Source organism: Eptatretus burgeri, chromosome 11, assembly GCF_056783735.1.
Source record: "Eptatretus burgeri isolate ZD-2024b chromosome 11, Ebu_testis_v1, whole genome shotgun sequence".
Classification (NCBI taxonomy): domain Eukaryota; kingdom Metazoa; phylum Chordata; class Myxini; order Myxiniformes; family Myxinidae; genus Eptatretus; species Eptatretus burgeri.
In genome coordinates this window covers 34,029,349-34,051,874 of record NC_140971.1, presented here as the reverse complement: position 1 = coordinate 34,051,874, position 22,526 = coordinate 34,029,349, and the positions used below count along the sequence as shown (strand labels likewise).

The window sequence follows — 22,526 nt, the reverse complement described above, 5'->3', positions numbered from 1 at the left end:
CTTGCGTCTGCCTTGAAAATTCTATGGCCGCCGCAGGGACGCCCTAAGGTCACCGTGCGACATCAAATCAAAGACCGTACGGCACCCCCACGTTTTCAGTCTCCACAATTTATAAATACCCCGTGCGTCTACCCGAAAAATAAAAACATGTGACTGCTACATTGTGCGACCGTGGAAATACTGCGGCCGTTTTATAATTGCTAGTTCCCGTACATTTTGTAGACCCTCCCGCGGCCGAGCCAAATGTGACTTAGGCCTTACCTCGTGTTTTCACCTTCATTTGTGATGTTTGTTTTTTTAATCATCTTGTGTTTTAATTAATAACAAAATAAACCAATGTCACCCGCAGGGTGACCCGTATCTTGCCAAAAGGTGACCACGTGTGACTTCTTTAAAGTCACACTGAGGTGAACAGAGCTGCTATCCACCAGGAGCGACTCCTTGAGGAATATCTGCCTACGAGAGATTCCGATGAGAATCGTTCTACAGAGTAACCATGAAAAATATGCGTTTGCCTCATAACGTCACCAAATGACATCAGAATGTCTCAAGCTTGACATATCTAGAAAGCACTCATCAAGGTGTTCAATTTGAGGTACTACACGATATGGTTCCTAAAACTTGAAAATTTGACCTTGGGGTCAAATATGTTTGACCTCAGGCGCTAACCATGGAGGTCAAGGCCAATTGCCACCAAAAATTAATCAGCTGAGCTCCAGACCATGAACTATATTCCCATGAAGTTTGAAGACGATCCGATCAAAATTACTCAAAAAATAAGGGTTTCGTCGACTCCCCTGATTTGCGACAAAGTGACCTTGACCTTTGACCTTGACCTTCAAAATTTTGTGCACTGAAAGGGACCTCTATAGGCCTCTGATATGCGAAGTTACAAAAATTTCCAATGATAACTGTGCTCTGTAGAATTTTTTTATACGTGATTACAGACAAACAAACAAACAAACAAACAAAAAAAAACATACAAGCTGACTAACATATCTTGCAAAAACTTTGTTTCGGCAAGATAAAAAGCAATCCGATCACGTGGTGTGACGGACTGTCGGGCAAGCATTGAATTTCACAGCAAAACCGGTTGTAATTTGGAATATCCATGATTCAGTCAGCCTGATGCGCTTGATGAAAGTGATTGTGGTTCTGGGGGCATCATGTTTGATGAGCTGCCCTGGGGGCAGCACTCTCGCAGAGTGCGCGAGCGATCCGAACCCAGGACGGAGCTCGAGCCTGTGTGGACCTTTGGATGTGGTGATTGTACCAGTTTACATACAATACACCGCCACCGAAGGTCATTTACTCATCTTATTTTACCTTAAACATGGGGAATTTCAGTTTAAAGTGTCTTGAAAGTGGGTTTTCTTTGGGTCCACGAACGGATTAATTCACTCCATTATTTCTTATTGGGAAAATATTTTTGGAATCCGAACTTTTTGCAATCCGAACAGCCTCCTGGAACGAATTAAATTGGGATTCTGGGGGCACCACTGTATAGGCCAGCGTTTCTCAACCGTTTTTACCCTTGTGGAACCCTTGAAATAGTTTTCATGTCTCAGGGAACCCCTGCATAAAAATTATTATATACCATTATTAATATCAAGCTCTTTTATATTTTTATCGTAGTTCTTGTGGTAAATATAATTTTATTTTTTCGGATACATGGTTTAAAGAAAAATGACCCCCTTTTTGTCAAATTTATTGGCAATGACATAGATAGACCACGTCATCACTGGTGACGTCATCACATACAGGCCGTGTGCCGTGTTCAATGACGAGTCGTTATTCTGGGCATCCATCGCGCATCGTGCTTCGAGTGGGTGACGTCATCACATACAGGCCGTGTGCCGTGTTCAATGACGAGTCTTTATTCCGGGCGTCCTTCGTGGTTGTTATAATATAACATTCCCTATGGTTGTTATAATTGTAAATAATATAAGAGGTTGAAGCCTCTATTATAATAACCAAGGAGTTTCCAAGAATATGCCGAACGTGTATAGGAAAATTACGAATATTAAATCAAACAAAAACTACTCAAAAATACATCAGCCTATTTATTACTCTTACTCGCGGAACCCCTAGCGACCTCTTGCGGAACCCTAGGGTTCCGGAGAACCCCGGTGGAGAAACACTGGTATAAGCAAACACCTTTACTCCGATCTCTAGCGGTAGCGCACGGTGGATGCACGGTTGACGCAGACTGCCACGGAGGCCTACGTAGGTGCACGGCGGGCGTAGGGGAACCGTGCGTCGACCTTGTGTTGCCCGCAGGTAGTCACACAGACCGCAAGGCCACCGTACGGCGACCGTGGAAATAGTGCGGCCGTCGTAAATTTTGGGGGTTGTGAAAATTCATTTTTCATTGAGAAGAGCTTACGGCAGCCACACGAATATCGCAAGCCCACCGTACGCCCTACGAACGGTCGACGTGGAACACATCTACGTCATAGCTTGGCTTGTCGAATTGCTACGGCGAACGTAGAAATGGAAAAAAGTTATAACTCCGTGCTATAATTCCACCACGCCCCTACGGCCTGTAAAATATATCCAAACGGCGTAGGGCCTCCCTGAGGCCACCTCACTTTCTCTGCGGCCGCCGCACGTTTCTGTCAATTCAGAGGGCGTACGGCCGCCGTATCCTCGCCGTAGAGAAAATGTGACCTAGGCCTCACAGACGCGTTCTATGGCGTTCATGTCAGGATTCCGTAGTGGCCAGGCACAAGCTGATGTCCCCTCTGTTTCCAAACGTCGGAGATTCTGGATGTATGGTGTGACACCATCTTTCCTACACGGTGTGTTCTGCAGAAGAGATGGGGTGAGCTACTGTACAGCTTCCTCCTTGGGCACCACAGTGTTCTGATAGCAACACCATCAAACACTTCTGGGAACATATGGATCTGGAGCTGTGAAAGAGCCAAACCCTGCCCAAGTGCCCACTGATACTCAAGAGCTGCAACAAAAACTTCTCTGCATCTGGCAACAGCTGGATCAAACAAACAAGTCATCCAGAATATCATTGATTTGATGACTTCATGGGTTCAAGCACCCACCGTGTGACGCCAAAGAACATGCTATCAGATACTAATGCATGTCAATTTGATTGTGTTCGTATCACAGATTGTTAAAATAAAGTTTGTTGACTACAGAAGGAAATTTACGAATTTAATACAAAAGTGTTTCGGATTTGGTGGTGTAATAGTTCGAGTGTCCGTTCAAAGTTTGGGAGGACGGCGGTTCAAGCCCTGACCGAGTCATTCCAAAGACTTTCAAAATGGGACATGCCGCTTCCTTGTTTGACATTCAGCATTTAAAAGCACGAGTGCGTGCCCGTATGATCGTGGCCGTACGTGCAAAAAAACAAAACTTTCAAACCGCGAGCCAGAAACAACAACCACACAGGCCGTTCCTTCGCTCTCGTAAACTATGACTGGATTGGGGCATTGTGTTTATGTATAAATGCGCATAAGAAATCGAGAAATTATTTGAATACAGTAAGTCATCACTATCCGGAAGTCCATACGTTGTAACCCGTAATGGGGAACGCGGCTGAGGATCTCTTCCCCAACAGCCACACCGACACAGCAACGTGTCCTGTCATTGGTAACTAAATGGCACCCTTTCCCCATCGGCCACGCCTACGCAGCAACGTGTCCTGTCATTGGTTTGGTAAATAAATGGCCATAACTTGGGAACCATTTGTCCGATTAATATCAAACCTTGAAAAGGCACATACTCAGGTCCCCAGCAATATACCCGGCAAGTTTCAATTAGATCGGACCAGTGGTTGTCGAGAAACAGCGGTCAGTGTCTCTCGCTCTCGCTCTCACACACACACACACACACACACACACACACACACACACACACACACACACACACACACACACACACACACACACACACACACACACACACACACACACACACACACACACACACACACACACACACATACACACATACACACATACACACATACACACATACACACATACACACATACACACATACACACATACACACATACACACATACACACATACACACATACACACATACACACATACACACATACACACACACCTCTATTTATAGATAGATAAGAGCATGGATAATGCCCAAAGTAAGGGCACCTCCCCTAAGCCCAGTGGCTGCGTTTGTCTCATCTAACAGTGCTGTGTTGTGTCTCGTGTAATCGTCTGTCAAAAATTTTAAAAATCTATATTTGCAATCAGGAGGGTTCTTTATTAGCTCGCCTGTTCGAAGAACAGAGAGCTATAGTGATACCCTCTGCGTGAGCTTCAGCGTGAGCGTGAAAATGTTAAAGTTTTTGGTGCAAGTTATTTCCTTTCTAATGTTTTTATCTACCACACTATTTTTTACTGATTACAATATACAAATCCATATATTGCTTTAAAATTATTTGAATCAGACTTCACTGCAATGCTTTATAAAAATATTATTAGACTAGTCTTTGAAAAACGATAAATGTATAAACAGGTGAGCATTGGGTGGCTTTGACACCAACTCTCTGGTTATTCTGGTCGCCAGGACATTGTACAAGGCTATGGTATTACCACCAACAACTATTCTACATGTACCTCCTGATTTCTGTTATATTTCAGGCGAGCAGGTGGAACCATTGTCAGTAGTGGAAGTTCTCATATTCTCAAACCGTTCCTTTGTATTTGTAAGGTCAAGACTGCCTTGGATGTGCTAAAACTGGCAGTGGCAAGACGATGGCATTTGTTCTACCCATTTTGCAGAAGTTGTCTGAAGATCCTTACGGAATCTTCTGCTTGGTCCTGACTCCTACCAGGTGTGTATTAATTGTGTTTGTGACCATTTGCTGCGGAGTTACGAGTCATTGATATTGTTATTATTATTATTTTATTTTTTTATGATGGCACCATCTCTAACGTCTTTTTTTTTTGTGTACAAAATGTCGAAATTATTTATTCCACTCCACTGCCTTCCCCTTCCCCATCCTTCTCCTACCCCTTCTCCCCCATCCCTTTCCTTCTACCCCAGAGAACTGGCTTGTCAGATTGCGGAGCAATTTTGTGTCTTGGGTAAACCGCTGGGAGTGAAAGATGCCGTCGTCATTGGAGGGATGAGTATGTACCATTTTGCATGTTCTGTGCATGGTCCAACTTTTCCATTATTTTGGAGTTCGCTTGGCATGTCCTTCACTTGTAGGACCTCGTATTTTTTTTGCCACTTTTTGTATCAACATTATTTCAGCAGCACAGCCACACAAATATTGTTATTTATTAATTATTGGTCTTGGCATCACGTGATAGTTGTGGTTTTGGAAGATACCTCCGCCACCAAAGGTGGATGGACATTATGTTTTCACTCCTGTCTGGCTGTCTGTCTGTATGGCTGTGAGCATTATATCTGAAAAAGTTGTTGACGGATTCGGACTAAATTTGGTGGACAGGTTGGGTGTATGACGAGGGTGAATTGATTCGATTTTGGTGAAGATCCAGGTTTGGATTTGAGAATTTTTATCCATTATTCACTGTTGAGAGATGGGTCCAAAAACAATGTATAGCCTGATATTTCAAAAAGTTGTGGACAGATTATGACAAAACTAGGCGGACGAGTTGGTTAGTTGATGAGAACTAGCCGATTCGATTTTGGTTTAGGTCTGATTCAGGTCCGGCTCACTAGTTGGATACAAAATGTAAACAGTTCAGCCTCGTGGAGGTATGCACTCTACCAAGTGTCATTCTAGTTATGCTTGCCAAAGGAGAAGGTATTGTATTTGGGTTTGTTACTAGATTTCGTAAGTATATTGATGACTTCCGTCCTCTGTTTGTGTGTTTGTTTGTGTGTTTGTTTGTGTGTGTGTGTGTTTGTAGGCACGATAACTCGAGAACGGAAGAAGCTACCAATGTCAAATTACACCACGTGATTCAGGAGGGTGATGGCTAGCGCTGATTAGATTTTGGTCAAAATCGGTCAAAGGTCAAGGTCACAGTGAGGTCAAACATAATTCCGTAAATTCATGTGGAGAAATGGAGTATTTTTGCTTCGGTCGACGTTACGAGTTCGTTTTAACTTCGATTTTAATTTTGTCTTATTTTTTGCCATCGCTTAGGACGCTTAACACTCGGTTGTCGAAATTCTGGTAAAAATCAGATGTTTTGGAGACGTTTTAAGATTGTATAAAAAATATTTCACTCACCGCGTCACGGCTCGTCATGTGGTGCAGCGCGCTCGAGCAGAGGCGTCGTTGAGTCACGTAAAGGTTTCGCGTGTGCGCGCTGAAGGTGTTTTCGATAAAGATGGTGTTTAAAAGTCATTTTTTTTATCCCAATAAAGGTTATCGTCGCATGCTGACTCACTAAGCCGTCGGATTATGTTAAGATTGTTGGTGGATGGCCGAATATTACGGTTTTGTGACTTTGATAAAATAATATTAAATAATTGCGTGGAGAAATGGAGATTTTTGCTTCGGCCGACGTTACGATTTTTGATGGTTTGGTACAGAATCATCGTAGAAACTTCTGGTTTGCGTCGCTACCTTCTCTAGAGACAGCTTTTATTAGACAAGGTCAGAGGTCAAGTTGACGATTTCGTAATTATGTTGATGACTTCCGTCGTCTGTTTGTGTATTTGTTTGTGTGTGTGTGTTTGTGTGTTTGTTTGTGGGCACGATAACTCAAGAACGGAAGAAGCTACCAATGTCAAATTACACCACGTGATTCAGGAGGGTCATGGCTAGCGCTGATTGCATTTTGGTCAAAATCGGTCAAAGGTCAAGGTCACAGTGAGGTCAAACATAATTCCGTAAATTCATGTGGAGAAATGGAGTATTTTTGCTTCGCTCGATGTTACGAGTTCGTTTTAAGTTCGATTTTAATTTTGTCTTCGGTTTTTGCAATCGCTTAGGACGCTTAAAACTCGGTTGTCGAAATTCTGGTAAAAATCGGATGTTTTGGAGACGTTTTAAGATTGCATAAAAATATTTCACTCGCCACGTCACGGGTCGTCACGTGGTGCAGCGTGCTCAAGCAGAGGCGGCGTTTAGTCACGTAATGGTTTCGCGTGTGCGTGCACTGAAGGTGTTTTCGATAAAGATGGTGTTTAAAAGTCATTTTTTTTATCCCAATAAAGGTTATCGTTGCATGCCTGACTCGCTAAGCAGTCGGATTATGTAAAGATTGTTGGTGGATGGCCGAATATTACGGTTTTGTGACTGATAAAATAATATTAAATAATTGCGTTGAGAAATGGAGATTTTTGCTTCGGTCGACGTTACGATTTTTGATGGTTTGGTACAGAATCATCCTAGAAACTTCTGGTTCACGTCGCTACCTTCTCTGGAGACGGCTTTTATTAGACAAGGTCAGAGGTCAAGTTGACGATTTCGTAAGTACCAGTCTATGACTGCTTGTTTGTTTGTGTGTGTGTGTGTGTGTGTGTGTGTGTGTGTGTGTGTTGTGTGTGTGTGTGTGTGTGTGTGTGTGTGTGTGTGTGTGTGTGTGTGTGTGTTTGTGTGTGTGTGTGTGTGTGTGTGTGTGTGTTTGTTTATTTGTAGGCACAATAACTCGAGAACGGAAGAAGCTACCAATGTCAAATTACTCCACGTGATTCAGGAGGGTGATGGCTTTCGCTGCTTAGATTTTGGTCAAAATCGGTCAAAGGTCAAGGTCACAGTGAGGTCAAACATAATTCCATAAATTCATGTGGAGAAATGGAGTATTTTTGCTTCGCTCGATGTTACGAGTTCGTTTTAACTTTGATTTTAATTTTGTCTTTGGTTTTTGCGATCGCTTATGACGCTAAAAACTTGGTTGTCGGAATTCTGGTAAAAATCGGATGTTTTGGAGACGTTTTAAGATTGTATAAAAAATATTTCACTCGCCGCGTCATGGGTCGTCATGTGGTGCAGCGTGCTCAAGCAGAGGCGGCGTTTAGTCACGTAATGGTTTCGCGTGTGCGTGCACTGAAGGTGTTTTCGATAAAGATGCTGTTTAAAAGTCATTTTTTTTTTATCCCAATAAAGGTTATCGTTGCATGCCTGACTCGCTAAGCAGTCGGATTATGTAAAGATTGTTGGTGGATGGCCGAATATTACGGTTTTGTGACTGATAAAATAATATTAAATAATTGCGTTGAGAAATGGAGATTTTTGCTTCGGTCGACGTTATGATTTTTGATGGTTTGGTACAGAATCATCCTAGAAACGTCTGGTTCACGTCGCTACCTTCTCTGGAGACGGCTTTTATTAGACAAGGTCAGAGGTCAAGTTGACGATTTCGTAAGTACCAGTCTATGACTGCTTGTTTGTTTGTTTGTGTGTGTGTGTGTGTGTGTGTTTGTTTATTTGTAGGCACAATAACTCGAACGGAAGAAGCTACCAATGTCAAATTACTCCACGTGATTCAGGAGGGTGATGGCTTGCGCTGATTAGATTTTGGTCAAAATCGGTCAAAGGTCAAGGTCACAGTGAGGTCAAACATAATTCCATAAATTCATGTGGAGAAATGGAGTATTTTTGCTTTGATCGACGTTACAAGTTCGTTTTAACTTTGATTTTAATTTTGTCTTTGGTTTTTGCGATCGCTTATGACGCTAAAAACTCGGTTGTCGGAATTCTGGTAAAAATCGGATGTTTTGGAGACGTTTTAAGATTGTATAAAAAATATTTCACTCGCTGCGTCACGGGTCGTCACGTGGTGCAGCGCACTCGAGCAGAGGCGGCGTTGATCACTTAAAGGTTTTCCGAGTGCGCGCTGACTGTGTTTTCGATAAAGATGCTGTTTAAAAGTCATTTTTATCCCAATAAAGGTTATCGTCGCATGCCTGACTCGCTAAGCCGTCGGATTATGTAAAGATTGTTGGTGGATGGCCGAATATTACGGTTTTGTGACTTTGATAAAATAATATTAAATAATTGCGTCGAGAAATGGAGATTTTTGCTTCGGTCGATGTTACGGTTTTTGATGGTTTGGTACAGAATCATCGTAGAAACTTCTGGTTTGCTTCACTACCTTCTCCAGAGACAGCTTTTATTAGACAAGGTCAGAGGTCAAGTTGACGATTTCGTAAGTACCAGTCTATGACTGCTTGTTTGTTTGTTTGTCCAGGCAGAACTTTCGTGTTTTTCTCTGTATCCGCTTGTATTGAGACGAAGTATTCACCATAGGAGCGACTACTTATGGAGAATGTTTTAATGATAATTATGAATTACTGCACATATGATACATCACTATGATGTCATATCAATTTTTATGACGTCATTCCTATTTTTTGACATTTTTTTGTTTCACAACCCAGAGTTTTCATCGGATCTTCGTGAAACTTGCCATGTATATGCAGTAAGCCCACGTGCAGTCAGTAACCATCTCCGATTTTGGAAATTCTTCCGAGAAAAAACGTTGACGTCATAATATCGCTGCTAATGGAAATCGCCTATACCATTATCTCTGAAACTAGGCAAGCTGTTTGAATTTTGTTTGCGGGAATCAAGCCGGGCATTAGTACAGATATATAATTTATCGCAAACCTGATACATCACAATATCATATTCTTTTTTATGACGTCATCATTAAGAGGGCGAGGATCTTAGCTCCTTTGAGCTTGTTTATTTATTTTTTTAGGTATGACATCATAGGTGTCTTCATTATGATGTCAAAATTGCAGATGTAGAATGTTTTGTCCAATGAGTATGAAAATTTTGAGGGTCATTTCTGAATAAAATGGTCCACAAAAAAGAAATGATGACATCATCAGTCACGTGATTCGGCTGTCATATTGTTAAAGAAAACAAAGCAAAAAACCTTCAATCCTCTCTGAAATGGCTGAACAGATCGAGGCGAACCTTAACACATATGAGGAACTGAGGAACGTATGAGTCAATGAGGAACAAAAGGTTCACACATATGATGTCATAGGTCACATGGTTTAGCAGCCATATTGGATTGAAGAAAAATATTAAATGTTTTCTCTGGAACCACTTAATCGATTGACGTGAAACTTCACAATTATGATTTATTAGTGATGGGGAATGCATGTTTGAAATTTCAACTTGATCGGACGCATAGTCTGGCAGCCAGAATAGTTTAATTTTTTGATGTCGGTTATTTTTGTCGGTTTTTTTTTTTGTGTTTTTTTTGAATAAGGCTCACTTGGCTGTGCCTAGATGGGTTTCATGGTAGAGGAGAAGCAGCTGAAATGCGAATCCTATCCAGGTTCCTCCTGATGACTTGATCTTTGCTTTTTGCTTGTTTGGGTTCCTTCTGATGATTCGAATGCAGGATTGTACCTGTTTGACCTTCCCCTTGATTTGAATTTAATTTATTTAAATATAAATTCAATTGAATAATAATAATAATAATAATAATAATAATAATAATAATAATAAAACGTCATGGGCCAGGGTCAGGTTTTCAATCAAAGCAGGTTGTTGCATCAAAGTGGGACGTCTTGGTACCCAGTCATCAATGCCATCAGTTATAAAGTGGCAGTTCTAATTATGTCTCTTATTAATTACGTAACACACCAGTACACAAATACCATTTAGAACAAGTCCTGGTGAGTTTGCAATCTCTGATTGCTCTTTCTCTTGTTATATTTGCATCCCCTTTACAGACATCGTACAACAAGCCCTGAAACTTTCTCGGAAACCTCATGTGGTCATTGCAACCCCTGGGCGGCTGGCTGATCTTCTTCTTAGTGACAGCTCCTTCAGCCTGAAGAACATCAAGTTCCTGGTTCGTATGATTTACTGTCTTTGCTGCAGGTCATTTATACTTGTGCTTCGATATCGGAATTGCCTTCCTGGACTGGAAACGCTTCCCAGGTGCTCGATGAGGCGGATCGTCTGTTGGATGGAGATAGCAGTTTTTCTGAGGACCTGCAGGAGATCTTTAAAGCAATTCCTACACAGCGACAGACGCTACTCTTCAGTGCCACACTCACGGATACACTGAATGAACTGCGCGATCTGGCACTCAACAAACCTTTCTTCTGGGAGTCAAAGGAACTGTAAGGAGCAACTCTGGACAGTTTTCCATTGTTAGTGTCCTCAATCTGCAATGAGGGTTGTGCACTTTTCATTTGGGACATCAATTAATTTTACATTTGCATGTTCAACACCAAAATGTTGTTGTTGCAGTGTGCGGACGGTAGATGACCTCGACCAGCGGTACATCCTTGTACCAGACCAGGTAAAAGATGCATATTTGGTGCATCTCATTCAAAGACTTCAAGATGAGCATGAGGACTGGCCTGTCATTGTGTTCACCAACACGTGCAAGTATGTGCAATGAAAGTAGTAATGTGTGCACTGTGGATCGGAGTTAACCTTTGCAGGATTATAAAAGTGTCAAACTAAAAATGTGTGCATTTGTCATGACCACACTTTACTTGCATGCAGGAAATGCGAGATTTTGAATATGATGTTGCGCAGCATGAATTTTCCAAGTGTAGCGTTACATTCTCTAATGCACCAGGTGAGGAATATATACATGGATTTATTTTACTTTCACTGTTTAATGTGCTGATCTCTGTGCAAATTATTTGATTTCCTTTTGAGGATGCATTGAGGTTACCTCTGGGCATCTGTCGTCCCATATCCTATATATATATATATATATATATATATATATATTATATATATATATATATATATATATATATATATATATATATATATATATATATATATATATATATATATATATATATATATATATATATATATATATATATATATATATATATATATATATATATATATATTATATATCCGTTATATATGACAATATATATATTATATATACCAGCTCCTGTCTGTCTCTATTCCCGTGTTTTTCCTCCTCTCATCCCAGTCTCTCTCTCTCTCTCTCCACAGCAACAACGTCTCACCTCGTTGGCAAAATTCAAGTCCAGTATCTTCAAAATCCTGATTGCTACAGATGTGGCAGCGAGGTATTCATATCATTATAACACTGTTGTTGACTTCAATGGGATTCTTTTCTTTTTTAGGTCTTCTCTACCGAGATGACCTAATAAAGCCGGAACAAATGTCCGTCCGTCAACAATTTTTCTTTCCGATCTTGATGAAACTTAGTATGTCGGTAGAGGTTGATGAGTGTTGCACAACGATATAACTTTCGTCCCGGGTTCAGGGTCGGGGTCAAGGTCACGAGGTCACGTAAGTTATAAAAATCGCCATTTTCAAAACCTATCTAGTCTGCCATTCTACAAGATATTCGGCAACTGTTTATTGATTATGATAGTAAAAAATATTATCTTGTATCTAACCGGACAGATTTTTGAATTTCCTTCCCATTTGATCGTCACGTGATCTGGAAGATGGTCAAAAACACCTCCCGGTACAAAGAAAACTTTTTACTTCCGATCTTGATGAAATTTGGTATGTGGGTAGAGGTCGATGATTGATTCCCAACGACATATTTTTTCCCCGGATTTGAGGTCAGGGTCAGGGTCGAGGTCACGAAAGTTGTGAAAGTCGCCATTTTCAAAACCTATCTCGTCTGTCATTTTAGGAGATATCTGGCAACGGTTCATCGATTATGATAGTAAAAAATATAGAGATGACAGTCACCCCCATACCAGGGTAATTTTTTTTCTTTTTCATTTCAGTACTAACATGGTGATGTTGTAAGCCAGATGTCAAAATATAATTTTCACTTGTGTGTGTGCAATGTTTTCCAGAGGCCTGGATATTCCTGTTGTGCAGGTGGTGATTAACCACAACACTCCAATTCTGGCAAAAGCATACATCCACCGTGTGGGCCGCACAGCACGGGCAGGTCAGCAAGACGACCAACACATGTGCTTTGATGTGAACAGTTTACTCTTCTGTTTTCAGTTCAAGATTTCCATTAATCCATTGGCTTATTGCCGTTATTTAATTCGGTGTTTCCATGAGAATTCACGTTTTCGTCCAATAGAAAGCGAGCTTGAGGGACAATGATATTATTAACGATAGTTCCCTTACAAGGAAATTCAACACGACAGGAGGCCATTAGTCTCATAAAGCATGAACAAGGGTTGCCAACCTATAGTGTTTGTTTGTGTTTTATCCTTTTTAAATGCTGACATTCAAGCAAGTAGCATGTACCATTTTTAGTCTTTAGGTTGACTCTGTCAGGGTTCAAACCACTGACCTTCAGGTCTTGGAGTGGACGGTGTAACCATTTAAACACCATCGAGTCTGTAACCCCAGCTCCTTTGTCTCTATCTCCAGCTCCTCAAAGCATTGGGTGTGAAAAGGCAGATTTTCGAGACACCTTAGATGTCGTAAAATATCCAGTCATTTGCCAAGAATTTTGGTGCAGGAAGGGTGAAGGTTCTTGGCTTGCCTATGAAAAGCAATGTTACACAATCTTCGTTTGAATTGATTTATTGATATTGTAGAACAATTCGTAAATCTGTTCAACATCCATCTTGCTCTCTGTTTTCCTCCTCGTTGCCAGCTGTTTCTAAATAACATTTACAATGACTGTTTTGGTTTCCAAGTCTTTTTGCTGCTTTGCCTGTGAACAATCGGTGCATTGAATAAACTAGTACATGCCCGTACGTGCGTGGCCGTACGTGCAAAAAAAAAAAAAAAAAAATTCTTTCAAACTGCATGCCAGAAACAACCACACATGCCGTTCCTTCGCTCTCGCGTGCCCATACGTGCGTGGCCGTACGTGCAAACCAAAAATAAAAAATATAAAAAACTTTCAAACAACCACACAGGCCGTTTCTTCGCTCTCGTAAACTACGACTAGATTGGGGCATTGTTTTTATCTATAAATGCTCATAAGAAATCGAGAAATTATTAGAATACCGTGAGTCATCACTATCCGGAAGTGGTGCGTGTCCGTACGGAATGTTCACATGCATTCCACAAATTATCGCTTGCATTGAAGTAACAACTGCTGTGATACTTACACACACAGAGTTAATTAAAATCAAGTTTACCTCCCTGTCTTTGCTTGCCATAACATTCGCTGCCATTGACCATTGCCACTCCTACGCCATGTCAACTATGGCGCCCTTTCCCTATCGGCCACGCCTACGCAGCAATGTGTCCTGTCATTGGTTTGGTAAATAAATGGCCATAACTTGGGAACCTCTTGTCCGATTAATATCAAACCTTGAAAAGGCACATACTCAAGTCCCCAGCAATATAGCTGGCAAGTTTCAATTAGAACGGACCAGTGGTTGTCGAGAAACAGAGGTCACAGACACGCACACATTACACGTCTGAAGACGATGATGGTTCACGAGCGGTATTTGATGATGTACATTGTTTCAGAAGTCAAGGACGAGACAATGTGATAATGTTTGACCAAGTTATAAAAATGATCAACATGATGTGGTACGAGTGACAGGTTATTAGCTGCAAAATGTCGAAAACCCGGTTTCGTTCAACAACTTTAAAAAATATGACCTTTGCCTAACCTTTAGAGGTCCCAAAACAATGTTGTGGACATTAAAATAAGGAAACAGGATACGTGATATAGCTTAATGGAGTTAGTTCGTCGAAGAAGGTCGGAAACCCGGTTCGATTCCCACAACTTTGAAAATTTGACCTTTGTGAACTTTAAAGGCCAAGGATTATGACCTTTGGTGCAAAACTTCCTCTGGAACATTCCAGGAACAATATAACGTCACATAGGCTATATGGCATTTCACACTCCTCGGATTATCCATACTTTGATGAAATCAGCGTAAAAACAAACTTGAAGGGGGCGCCACGGGCAAGGTGTTCGAGATAGAGAAAAGTGGTTTGAAGACTTTAGGTGGGGAATGACCTCAAGATTATGCATAAAAATATTGTCATCCTAGCTCTCAAAGTTTGGGCGGTCGTCTGATTTTTATGTCAAAATTCGAAATTTTCTTAGTTCATGACCTTGTGACCATGACCTTGTGACCTTGGGACAAAATTGAAAAATCGAGCTCCGTGGGGCTATGCAGGTGCCATTGGGCTAACCAAATACGGAAACCCCTGTCAGATTCGACAAACCCCCGAGGAGAAGATGCAAATTGAAATCGGCTACCCCCTAAAGACACATGTTTTTTATGGGCGGAGCAACGCCCATTTTCAGGAAAACACAACTAGATCATGATTTAAACCTCCCACCAAAATTTCATCAGGATCGGATCAAAACCCACGGAGCTATGCTCGGGACAGACAGACAGACAGACAACAATAACGAATATAGTGGTCACTTATATTTTTCGTGAAAATATTTTTCTGTGAACCAATATAGATAGATATACAACACCAGTTCCCCTGTTTCTGAACATCCATTCCTCTGAACATACTTTATAGCCATGTTTTGGTCTTTTGAACGTTTGATCCATTGATACGAACATGGCTTTTTTGAACACACCACGCTGAGCACTAAATGCAGGCAATCAGACATGGAGACTTAATTACCCATTCACACCATAATTCACACGGGCTTCACACCAACACTCTTCCACCATTTCATGTGTCATTCCTTACCGACACAAGAGACTGCGGTTCTGGCCCTGCTTCACCTTAAACTCCTCGAGCTCATCTCTCATCGTCCCTTGCACGACACGTTCAATTCACTCAATTTTTTTTTATTTTAAAAGTACATTTAATAACGTTTTTATTGTTTAAAAAAAATAAAAGGTTTAATAGGCTTTTCGAACACATCACGTGCAGAAATTTGGATGCTGAAATGTGGGAAAACAAAAAAATGCATGTGTGGTTTCATTCATGAAGAAATCCCATGGGTGCTGGAAAACGAACAGCGGAACTCAGGGATTCATTCATGTTCCCATGATGCATGTAGCTTTTTGTTGGCATCATACTGTACTGCACTGCACTATATTTGTACACGTTGACCTCCCCAAAGTAGTCTGTCGATTTTTTTTTTTTTTTCATTTACAGGTAGAAAAGGGATGGCTATTACCATAGTCACGCAGTATGACATCCATCTGGTGCAAGTTATCGAAGAGAAAATCAGTGAGTCTTGTTTCTCACCTGAAACCTGATGTTCAACCCGTCAGGTTCTTCCTTGCATTTTGTATCAGTGATCTCAGGCCTCTGGATGTATTACCTACAGGATAAGTATATGAAGAGATATTGATAATTGATGCAAACTTTATGATGAAATTTCTGCAATGTGTTTGTATATCCCGTCCGTCGACCAACCTGTATATTATGCCCCAAGCAGCCTGAAGCACAGTTTGACAAAAAGTGTCCAATTTTCTCATTTAAGTCGATTTTGTACCTTGAATATGGAAGTCAAAGCTGTGTTTTCCCGCAGGGCCTACGGGCTCAGCAAGTACCCAACTGACCTTCAGCATTGTTTAACAAAGTTGTCTGATTTAACGATAAAATTTAAATCGAATTTAACCATTAAATTGATTTTCTACCTCAAATGTGCATTATGCCCAAGTTGGACATCAACTTATTCATCGTTTTATAATTTGTATAGTCTCGTCATCCTTTGTCTCCTGGTGTTGGCTTCACGGTTACAGTGGTTGGCTTAAGATATGGGAATCTTTAGTTCAAGCCCCTCGTCCGTTGATTAAACACCAAGCAGGTTGACTCAGCCTGTCATCCTTCTGAGGTCGGCAAAATGAGTACCAGCTTACTGGTAACAGGGGCGTTGCATCAGTGGCACAGCTGCACCCCCAGAAAATGATGTAGCCAAGCAGCCACAAGGCTGCATACGAATATACAAACTAGAAGGGCACTCGGTAGAGCGCATACCTCCACCACGTAATGCCTGATCCATGAGAACATATCGAGCCAAATACATTTTTGAAATATCATGCAATACAGTACTATATCGTTTTTGGCCCTATCTCTCGATGATGAAGAATCACTTAAAAAATAAATTTTCGTATCCAGATCTGGATGCAGATATCTTCACCAAAATCGAATCAATTCATCCTTGCCACACACCCAACCTGTCCAAGTTTCGTCCGAATCCGTCCACAACTTTGAGATATCGTGCTTTATATCGGTTTAGCCCTATCTCTCAACGGTGAAGAATCACTTAAAAAATTATCAGATCTGGATCTTCAGCAAAGTTGAATCCATTCTTCCTCACACCCAATGTGTTCACCACACAAAGATTCATCCGAATCCATCCACAACTTTGAGATATCAAGCTATGTATCGTTTTTGGCCCCATCTCTTAATGGTGAAGACTCGCATAAAAATTCTAGTATCCGGATGCGGATCTTCACCAAAATATAACCAGTTCGTCCTTGTCACACACCGAACCTGTCCACAAAATTTAATCCGGATCCGTCCACAACTTTTTGAGATGTCCTGCACACAAAGAAACAAACAAAGGGGTGACAACATTAATTACCTCTGCCACCGAAGGTGGAGAAAGTTAAGTCATCATTAGTTGGGTTAACGTTTATCATATTCAAAGAATTACTGATATATCAGATACTGTGAGTGGTGAAAACGCCACCACCAAGTCCCATACAGCCCTTGCTGCATGAGAACAGGAGTGTTAAGTGTTGCCTGCCATGCGGAACATTATCTCCCGCTTTACGCAACACAATCTGGAGTCATTAATAGTTTGCGGTCGGGAGCAATGATGATGATTAATGTTGATCTTTAACCTGAGAGAAACGTCATGATTTCACCGCCACAACGTACATTCTGTCTGCGGCTCCCAGAAGAGCTATCTTGCAGCGCTAATTACCAAGATGCAATTCCTGATGCTGTTGCAAGTGCATGGGCACCCTCATTAAGGCATCAGGGAAAATTGGCAACCTTCCATACCCTTGTGACTCTGAAAACCTTTGTTATAAACCAGGTACTGTGGTTATATAGCGTGATATTTCAAACACTTGTGGACGGATTCGGATGAAACTTGGTGGACAGGTTGGTTCGGTGACTGAGAACAAACGGATTCGATTTTGTTTCAGGTTTGGATCAAGATCCAGCCTATTAGTGGGATACAAAAGTAAACTGTTCAGCCTGGTGGAGGTATGCGTTCTACCGAGTGTCATTCTAGTTTATAATTGTTATAATCGTCGATGTAGCCAAGTCTAACGCGTGATCCACTTCCACCTGACGCTCACCCGCCTCGATCGGCCATAACACTTGCCTTTTCACATCCAAAGTGAGGCTTTTCCTTGACATTCTTGTCAGTTTTCCAGCAGATATTATGGGAGTGAAAAAAAACACACACACACGCTCAAAGCATGTGCATACAGTACAATCAATGATGGCAGATGTTTTTACTTGGTGAGCTGTGTGTTAATTTTCATCAGGACAAGCAGCGTTGTAACGAGTCGGCGTTCTATAGGGCAACGTTAAGCAAGTTGTGTCGATTATGTGTATATTTCATACCCCTGGGTCGATTGCCCTTCAGCTCAATCACGTTATTGTAACACTGGGTTGGTCAATGTCACAATGAAAAATTTTTTTTTTTTAATTCTTCATCAAATTGTTGTTGAAACAAGAAATAAGGGTGTTCTGGTCACCCAGCGATGGACTATCGTACGTCGTGCCGGGCTGTTGCATTCGAAGGTGAATTCTTTGTCAGAAATCGAACCAATTGCAGTCAATAATTTGTGTTCACAATGGAAATTCATATACAAAGGGTACAGTCTTCACAGCACTACACTGAGTGTAAATGGGCATCTGTATAACTCAAATGAGGCAATTTGGCCGATCATTGCTGTGGTGAACTCCCAGGTTTATTTATTTGTTTTTTAATCCTTTAAAAAATTTATGTATATATATATTTTGCTACAGTTTTAAACATCAATCTTGATGGCTTAAAGTCTAAATAACCCGATCTTGATCGGACAACTCGACTTGTGTACACATCGCCTCTGAGCAGTCTAGCCTGCATTCGGATCTTCACCGAAGCGACACTGTCTTCATGTTTCGCAGGTGTAGTCATCAAAGTGTGTCATCCCTCGGATGGTTTTGGATTCAAAACCAGGCTAAACAGCTCAAATGGAGGGCTGGAGGGGGAGGGGAGGGGTGCACTTCTTGGCTATCCTTGCAGCCCCCCCCCCCTTTTGTTTTTTTTCCTAAATTTTTTGCTTATTTACATTAGAAAGAGTTTGCACTGAGTATGATACTTTTCAAAAACGTTTTAATTTTTTTTTTCACCAGACACCAAATTGAAGGAATATCCCACTTCGGAGAAAGAAGTTTTGAAGATTGCAACCCAAGTAAATGTAGCAAGGAGGGAATGTGAAATTGTAAGTACAAGTGCACAATACTTTATACATTTTGTTTAAACTATTGCAAAGTCCTTTGAGGGGATGGTACAAACTTTAATGTAAAACTGTGATTTAAGTACATTTTTTTCCATCAGGCTTGAAGCAATTTTGAAAAAGCTTAAAATTTTGCACAAAAGTAAATTTTGTACACTCTAAGCTTGTAAGCACTTTTAGCACACGTGTCATTGACGATAGCTTTTCCTGAACGTATTCAGAGACTTGAAGAGACCGATTTTGGAGAGAAAAGAGAAATCAACAAGCGGAAAAATCTAATGCGACAAGGAAAGGTACAGTTTGTACTGAAAGGATGAAGAGAATTATTGCAAGTCTGTGATGTTAACGTTTGGCCCAGTGCTGCTGTGTTGATTCCATGACAGAGACAAGATGGCAAAGGCCTGACAAAATGGTGCAGAGAAGGCCTTTGAGCCATCTCATGGTGGGTTTGACGATTGACCTGACTATAAACCTGCACCCTGGTGATACATAGACAGGGCGAGGCATCAATGAGTACAAGTTTCTTTTAATGGAGAGTCTGTGAGTTATCACCAGCACCATGGTCAGAATCCAAATTCCTTCCCAAAGTGGTTACAGCCAAATGTCAGGCCTGGCCAGCTGATATGTTCGAGACTTCGGCCAACTTTACATGAGGAGCTGCAAATTGCAAACTAAAAGTGGAATCCAACGCAAGATGAGATGATTGTTTTGTTTTGAATGAAGCTACCTCCCCACCCCCTCCATCCAGTACTTTTTTACTGAAGCTTGCAAGTACCATGCTCTTTTATAGGTTTAACATTGAGCTCAAAAGCTTTCCAAAACGGGAGAGGTTTGTGAATTGGATATCATAGCAATCGTGTTTTGAAGCTCGTGACGACGCCTTCCACATAAACACTAAAAATGTATGTTTTGCCTCCAGGATCCCGATGAGGAAATGAAGAAAAGGAAGAGTCGAAGGATAAAGTAAAATTAAGTTTTGTACTTCGAGTCGTATTAAAGCACGTAGCTGCTCAGTACGCGGTTTAACAAATTCCACATGAAAGGAAAAAGAAGAACGGGTAAAACAAAGCTCCTTTAATCGGTGACACTTCTCAACCGAGATCCCATTACAAGCAAAGTGTGCTTTTGTTTATCTGCGGAAGTGAAAAACGTAAACATGGCTGTATGGAAAGGCCATACGATCCCTCAAGGTTTCTCAGTTACATGCACGTTGCTCTGCGGAGTAAATATATACAGCATTTGACAAAAAAAAAGATATGAAAATATAATTTATTTTATGGCAACACATGCTTGGAAACCAAAAGATAAGCGAAATTACTTCAAGTACGAGGTTTGGTAATCCACTTTCCTTTGCTTCTTGATCATCCAGATCCTTCTGGTTTAACATAAACTAGGTGTGCGTACCCGTCCCTCAACTGACGATTTCAATCAAAAGACAGCAAGGGTACTTCACAAACAAATTGCACGTGTATATCTGAATCTCAGAGGATGTAAGATTTGTGAAAAAGGTTTTTTTTTGTTTGTTTTTTGTTTTTTTATAACAACATTTGTGGTTATTGTTTGTGTGCTCCTTCTATGTATGTTTACATATTTTTCTGTTTCTTTGAGAAATATTCCTTTTTAGAATTTTGTGCTCCTTCCATATCAAGGGTTCCTGCTGTCGTGGAATAATAAATGTTAACCTTAGAAACGCTGCATTAAGCTCCCATTACCACTTCTTCAATCCTGGAGAGGGCTTTAAAATGGGCATCTTTATGGTTCAAGGTAAATATATTGGCTTTCCAACTGGCCCTTTCATTATTCCTTTTTTTCCCTCTTTTGAATGCTTAGAATTATTATTCTAAGCGATGGGTACACATACCAAGACAGCAGGAACCCTTGAGAATGAAGTGTGACATACGGATGGACGCTTCTCCTTTTTCTAATTGATGTGCTGTGTGGCTATAAATACAAGTTTTGCTTTCCTCTCCTGCTTGCTGTCCTTAAAGCAAATACCTTGTATCAAAAAGGTATGCTGAGTACTTTGAAATGCAAAATTATAGTTGAAAAAAATGGCTTAAACAAGTGAAGCCATTTCAGTGTGATTAGCTTGGTCCATTACACACTACTGTATTACATTGATGCTACAATCATTTTCACAACTATGAGAGTTTGAGCAAGACCAACTGCCTGCTAAACTTGACCCTCTCAAATCTGGATGGAAGGACCTCCAAGCCATGGCAAAGCAATCAAATTGGTTTGCACAAGGAGCAGTCGTGCCTGTTGTTTTGCAGCGACTCAACTGAAACAGCAATGTACTTCCACAGCATGGTTCCAAATAAATTCCCATGTCGTATTGAGTAATCGAACAAATTCCCTTGGACCCAAAAAATGTCTCCTTGTTACAGCAAGGAGCATCGAAAGAAACTGCTTTTCTTGCCAGGTGGTGTTGTGGTTATGCGAACCGCATTGTCCTCTGGAACGAAGCTCCCTTCCTGCAACACATTGCGGATGAAAATATGCAGTCAGTTCATGGCCGAGTCTCCGCGTTGTAACAGCAATAATCTGAGGAATTTTGGATCTGCATGCTTATACATACCAGTTTCCTGTCCATTTTTGTCTTGATGTCTCGAGCCAATGAGAAGAATGCCTGCAAACAAAGCTCCGTTCCACCATTATGAAATCTTTACCAAAACAAATTCCTCCTCCAGTTCAGACAATGATGCAAATGACCCTTACCTCTTCAACGTTCACACTGGATTTTGCACTGGTCTCCACGAATTTCACACCATATTCGATTGCAAGCTGCAAATTACAATAATTTCAACCTTACCCATGCCAACAAGATCAACGCCGACGCCGCCGACAATGGCTTTCAGATAAAGTGATAAAAAAATAAATTCTGGCCCATCTATAAAGTGTTAGTTATCCTGGTGTTTCACAGGCACGGTGATTCATCAATGTGTGTGCTGTCCCTCGGATGGGCGTAAAACTGAGCCTTCTGTCTGTCGACATTAGTTGATGGATGTTAAAGATCCCAGGGTGTTCTTCGCAAAGAGTAGGTAAGCTATCACAGGCACCATGGACAAGTTCCAAACTGCTGCTGTAACTTATAGGGGGCACTGCATCAGAGGCATTGCTGTGCCCCCTTCCCTGCTCCTTCCCCAGCAAATTATGCTAGCCATAGCCATGTATGCCTGGTGTTGGCTTAATGGTTAGAGTGGTGGGCTTGGGATTCTAGGATCCTGAGTTCAAATCTCACTCTGCTGTTGTATTAATACCAGGTGGGGTTGACTCTGCCCGTCATCCTTCCGAGGTCG

General features: G+C 41.1%; 2 protein-coding genes across 7 annotated transcripts in view; one reads left to right on the top strand and one right to left on the bottom strand.

Annotated features, from left to right (window-relative positions):
* DDX49 (DEAD-box helicase 49) overlaps window positions 1-20,480 on the top strand; it is a 23,136-nt gene extending 2,656 nt beyond the window's left edge. For 2 of the 4 annotated variants that reach the window (XM_085845858.1, XM_085845860.1), the window contains exons 2-13: window positions 4,705-4,828; window positions 5,041-5,126; window positions 10,615-10,736; window positions 10,826-11,010; window positions 11,141-11,281; window positions 11,402-11,477; window positions 11,879-11,955; window positions 12,706-12,803; window positions 15,911-15,985; window positions 19,124-19,212; window positions 19,449-19,520; window positions 20,147-20,480. In XM_085845858.1, coding sequence (XP_085701984.1) covers window positions 4,705-4,828; window positions 5,041-5,126; window positions 10,615-10,736; window positions 10,826-11,010; window positions 11,141-11,281; window positions 11,402-11,477; window positions 11,879-11,955; window positions 12,706-12,803; window positions 15,911-15,985; window positions 19,124-19,212; window positions 19,449-19,520; window positions 20,147-20,194 — 1,193 coding nt within the window. In that variant the 3' untranslated portion in view covers window positions 20,195-20,480. The remainder of the gene's footprint in view (window positions 1-4,704; window positions 4,829-5,040; window positions 5,127-10,614; window positions 10,737-10,825; window positions 11,011-11,140; window positions 11,282-11,401; window positions 11,478-11,878; window positions 11,956-12,705; window positions 12,804-15,910; window positions 15,986-19,123; window positions 19,213-19,448; window positions 19,521-20,146) is intronic. The other 2 variants (XM_085845859.1, XM_085845861.1) reach the window with 1 other exon arrangement.
* LOC147016819 (ras-related protein Rab-8B-like) overlaps window positions 20,287-22,526 on the bottom strand; it is a 20,914-nt gene continuing 18,674 nt past the window's right edge. For 2 of the 3 annotated variants that reach the window (XM_085845862.1, XM_085845863.1), the window contains exons 6-8: window positions 21,946-22,011; window positions 21,806-21,856; window positions 20,287-21,701 (exon numbers count right to left, since the gene is read on the bottom strand). In XM_085845862.1, coding sequence (XP_085701988.1) covers window positions 21,609-21,701; window positions 21,806-21,856; window positions 21,946-22,011 — 210 coding nt within the window. In that variant the 3' untranslated portion in view covers window positions 20,287-21,608. The remainder of the gene's footprint in view (window positions 21,702-21,805; window positions 21,857-21,945; window positions 22,012-22,526) is intronic. The other variant, XM_085845864.1, reaches the window with a different exon arrangement.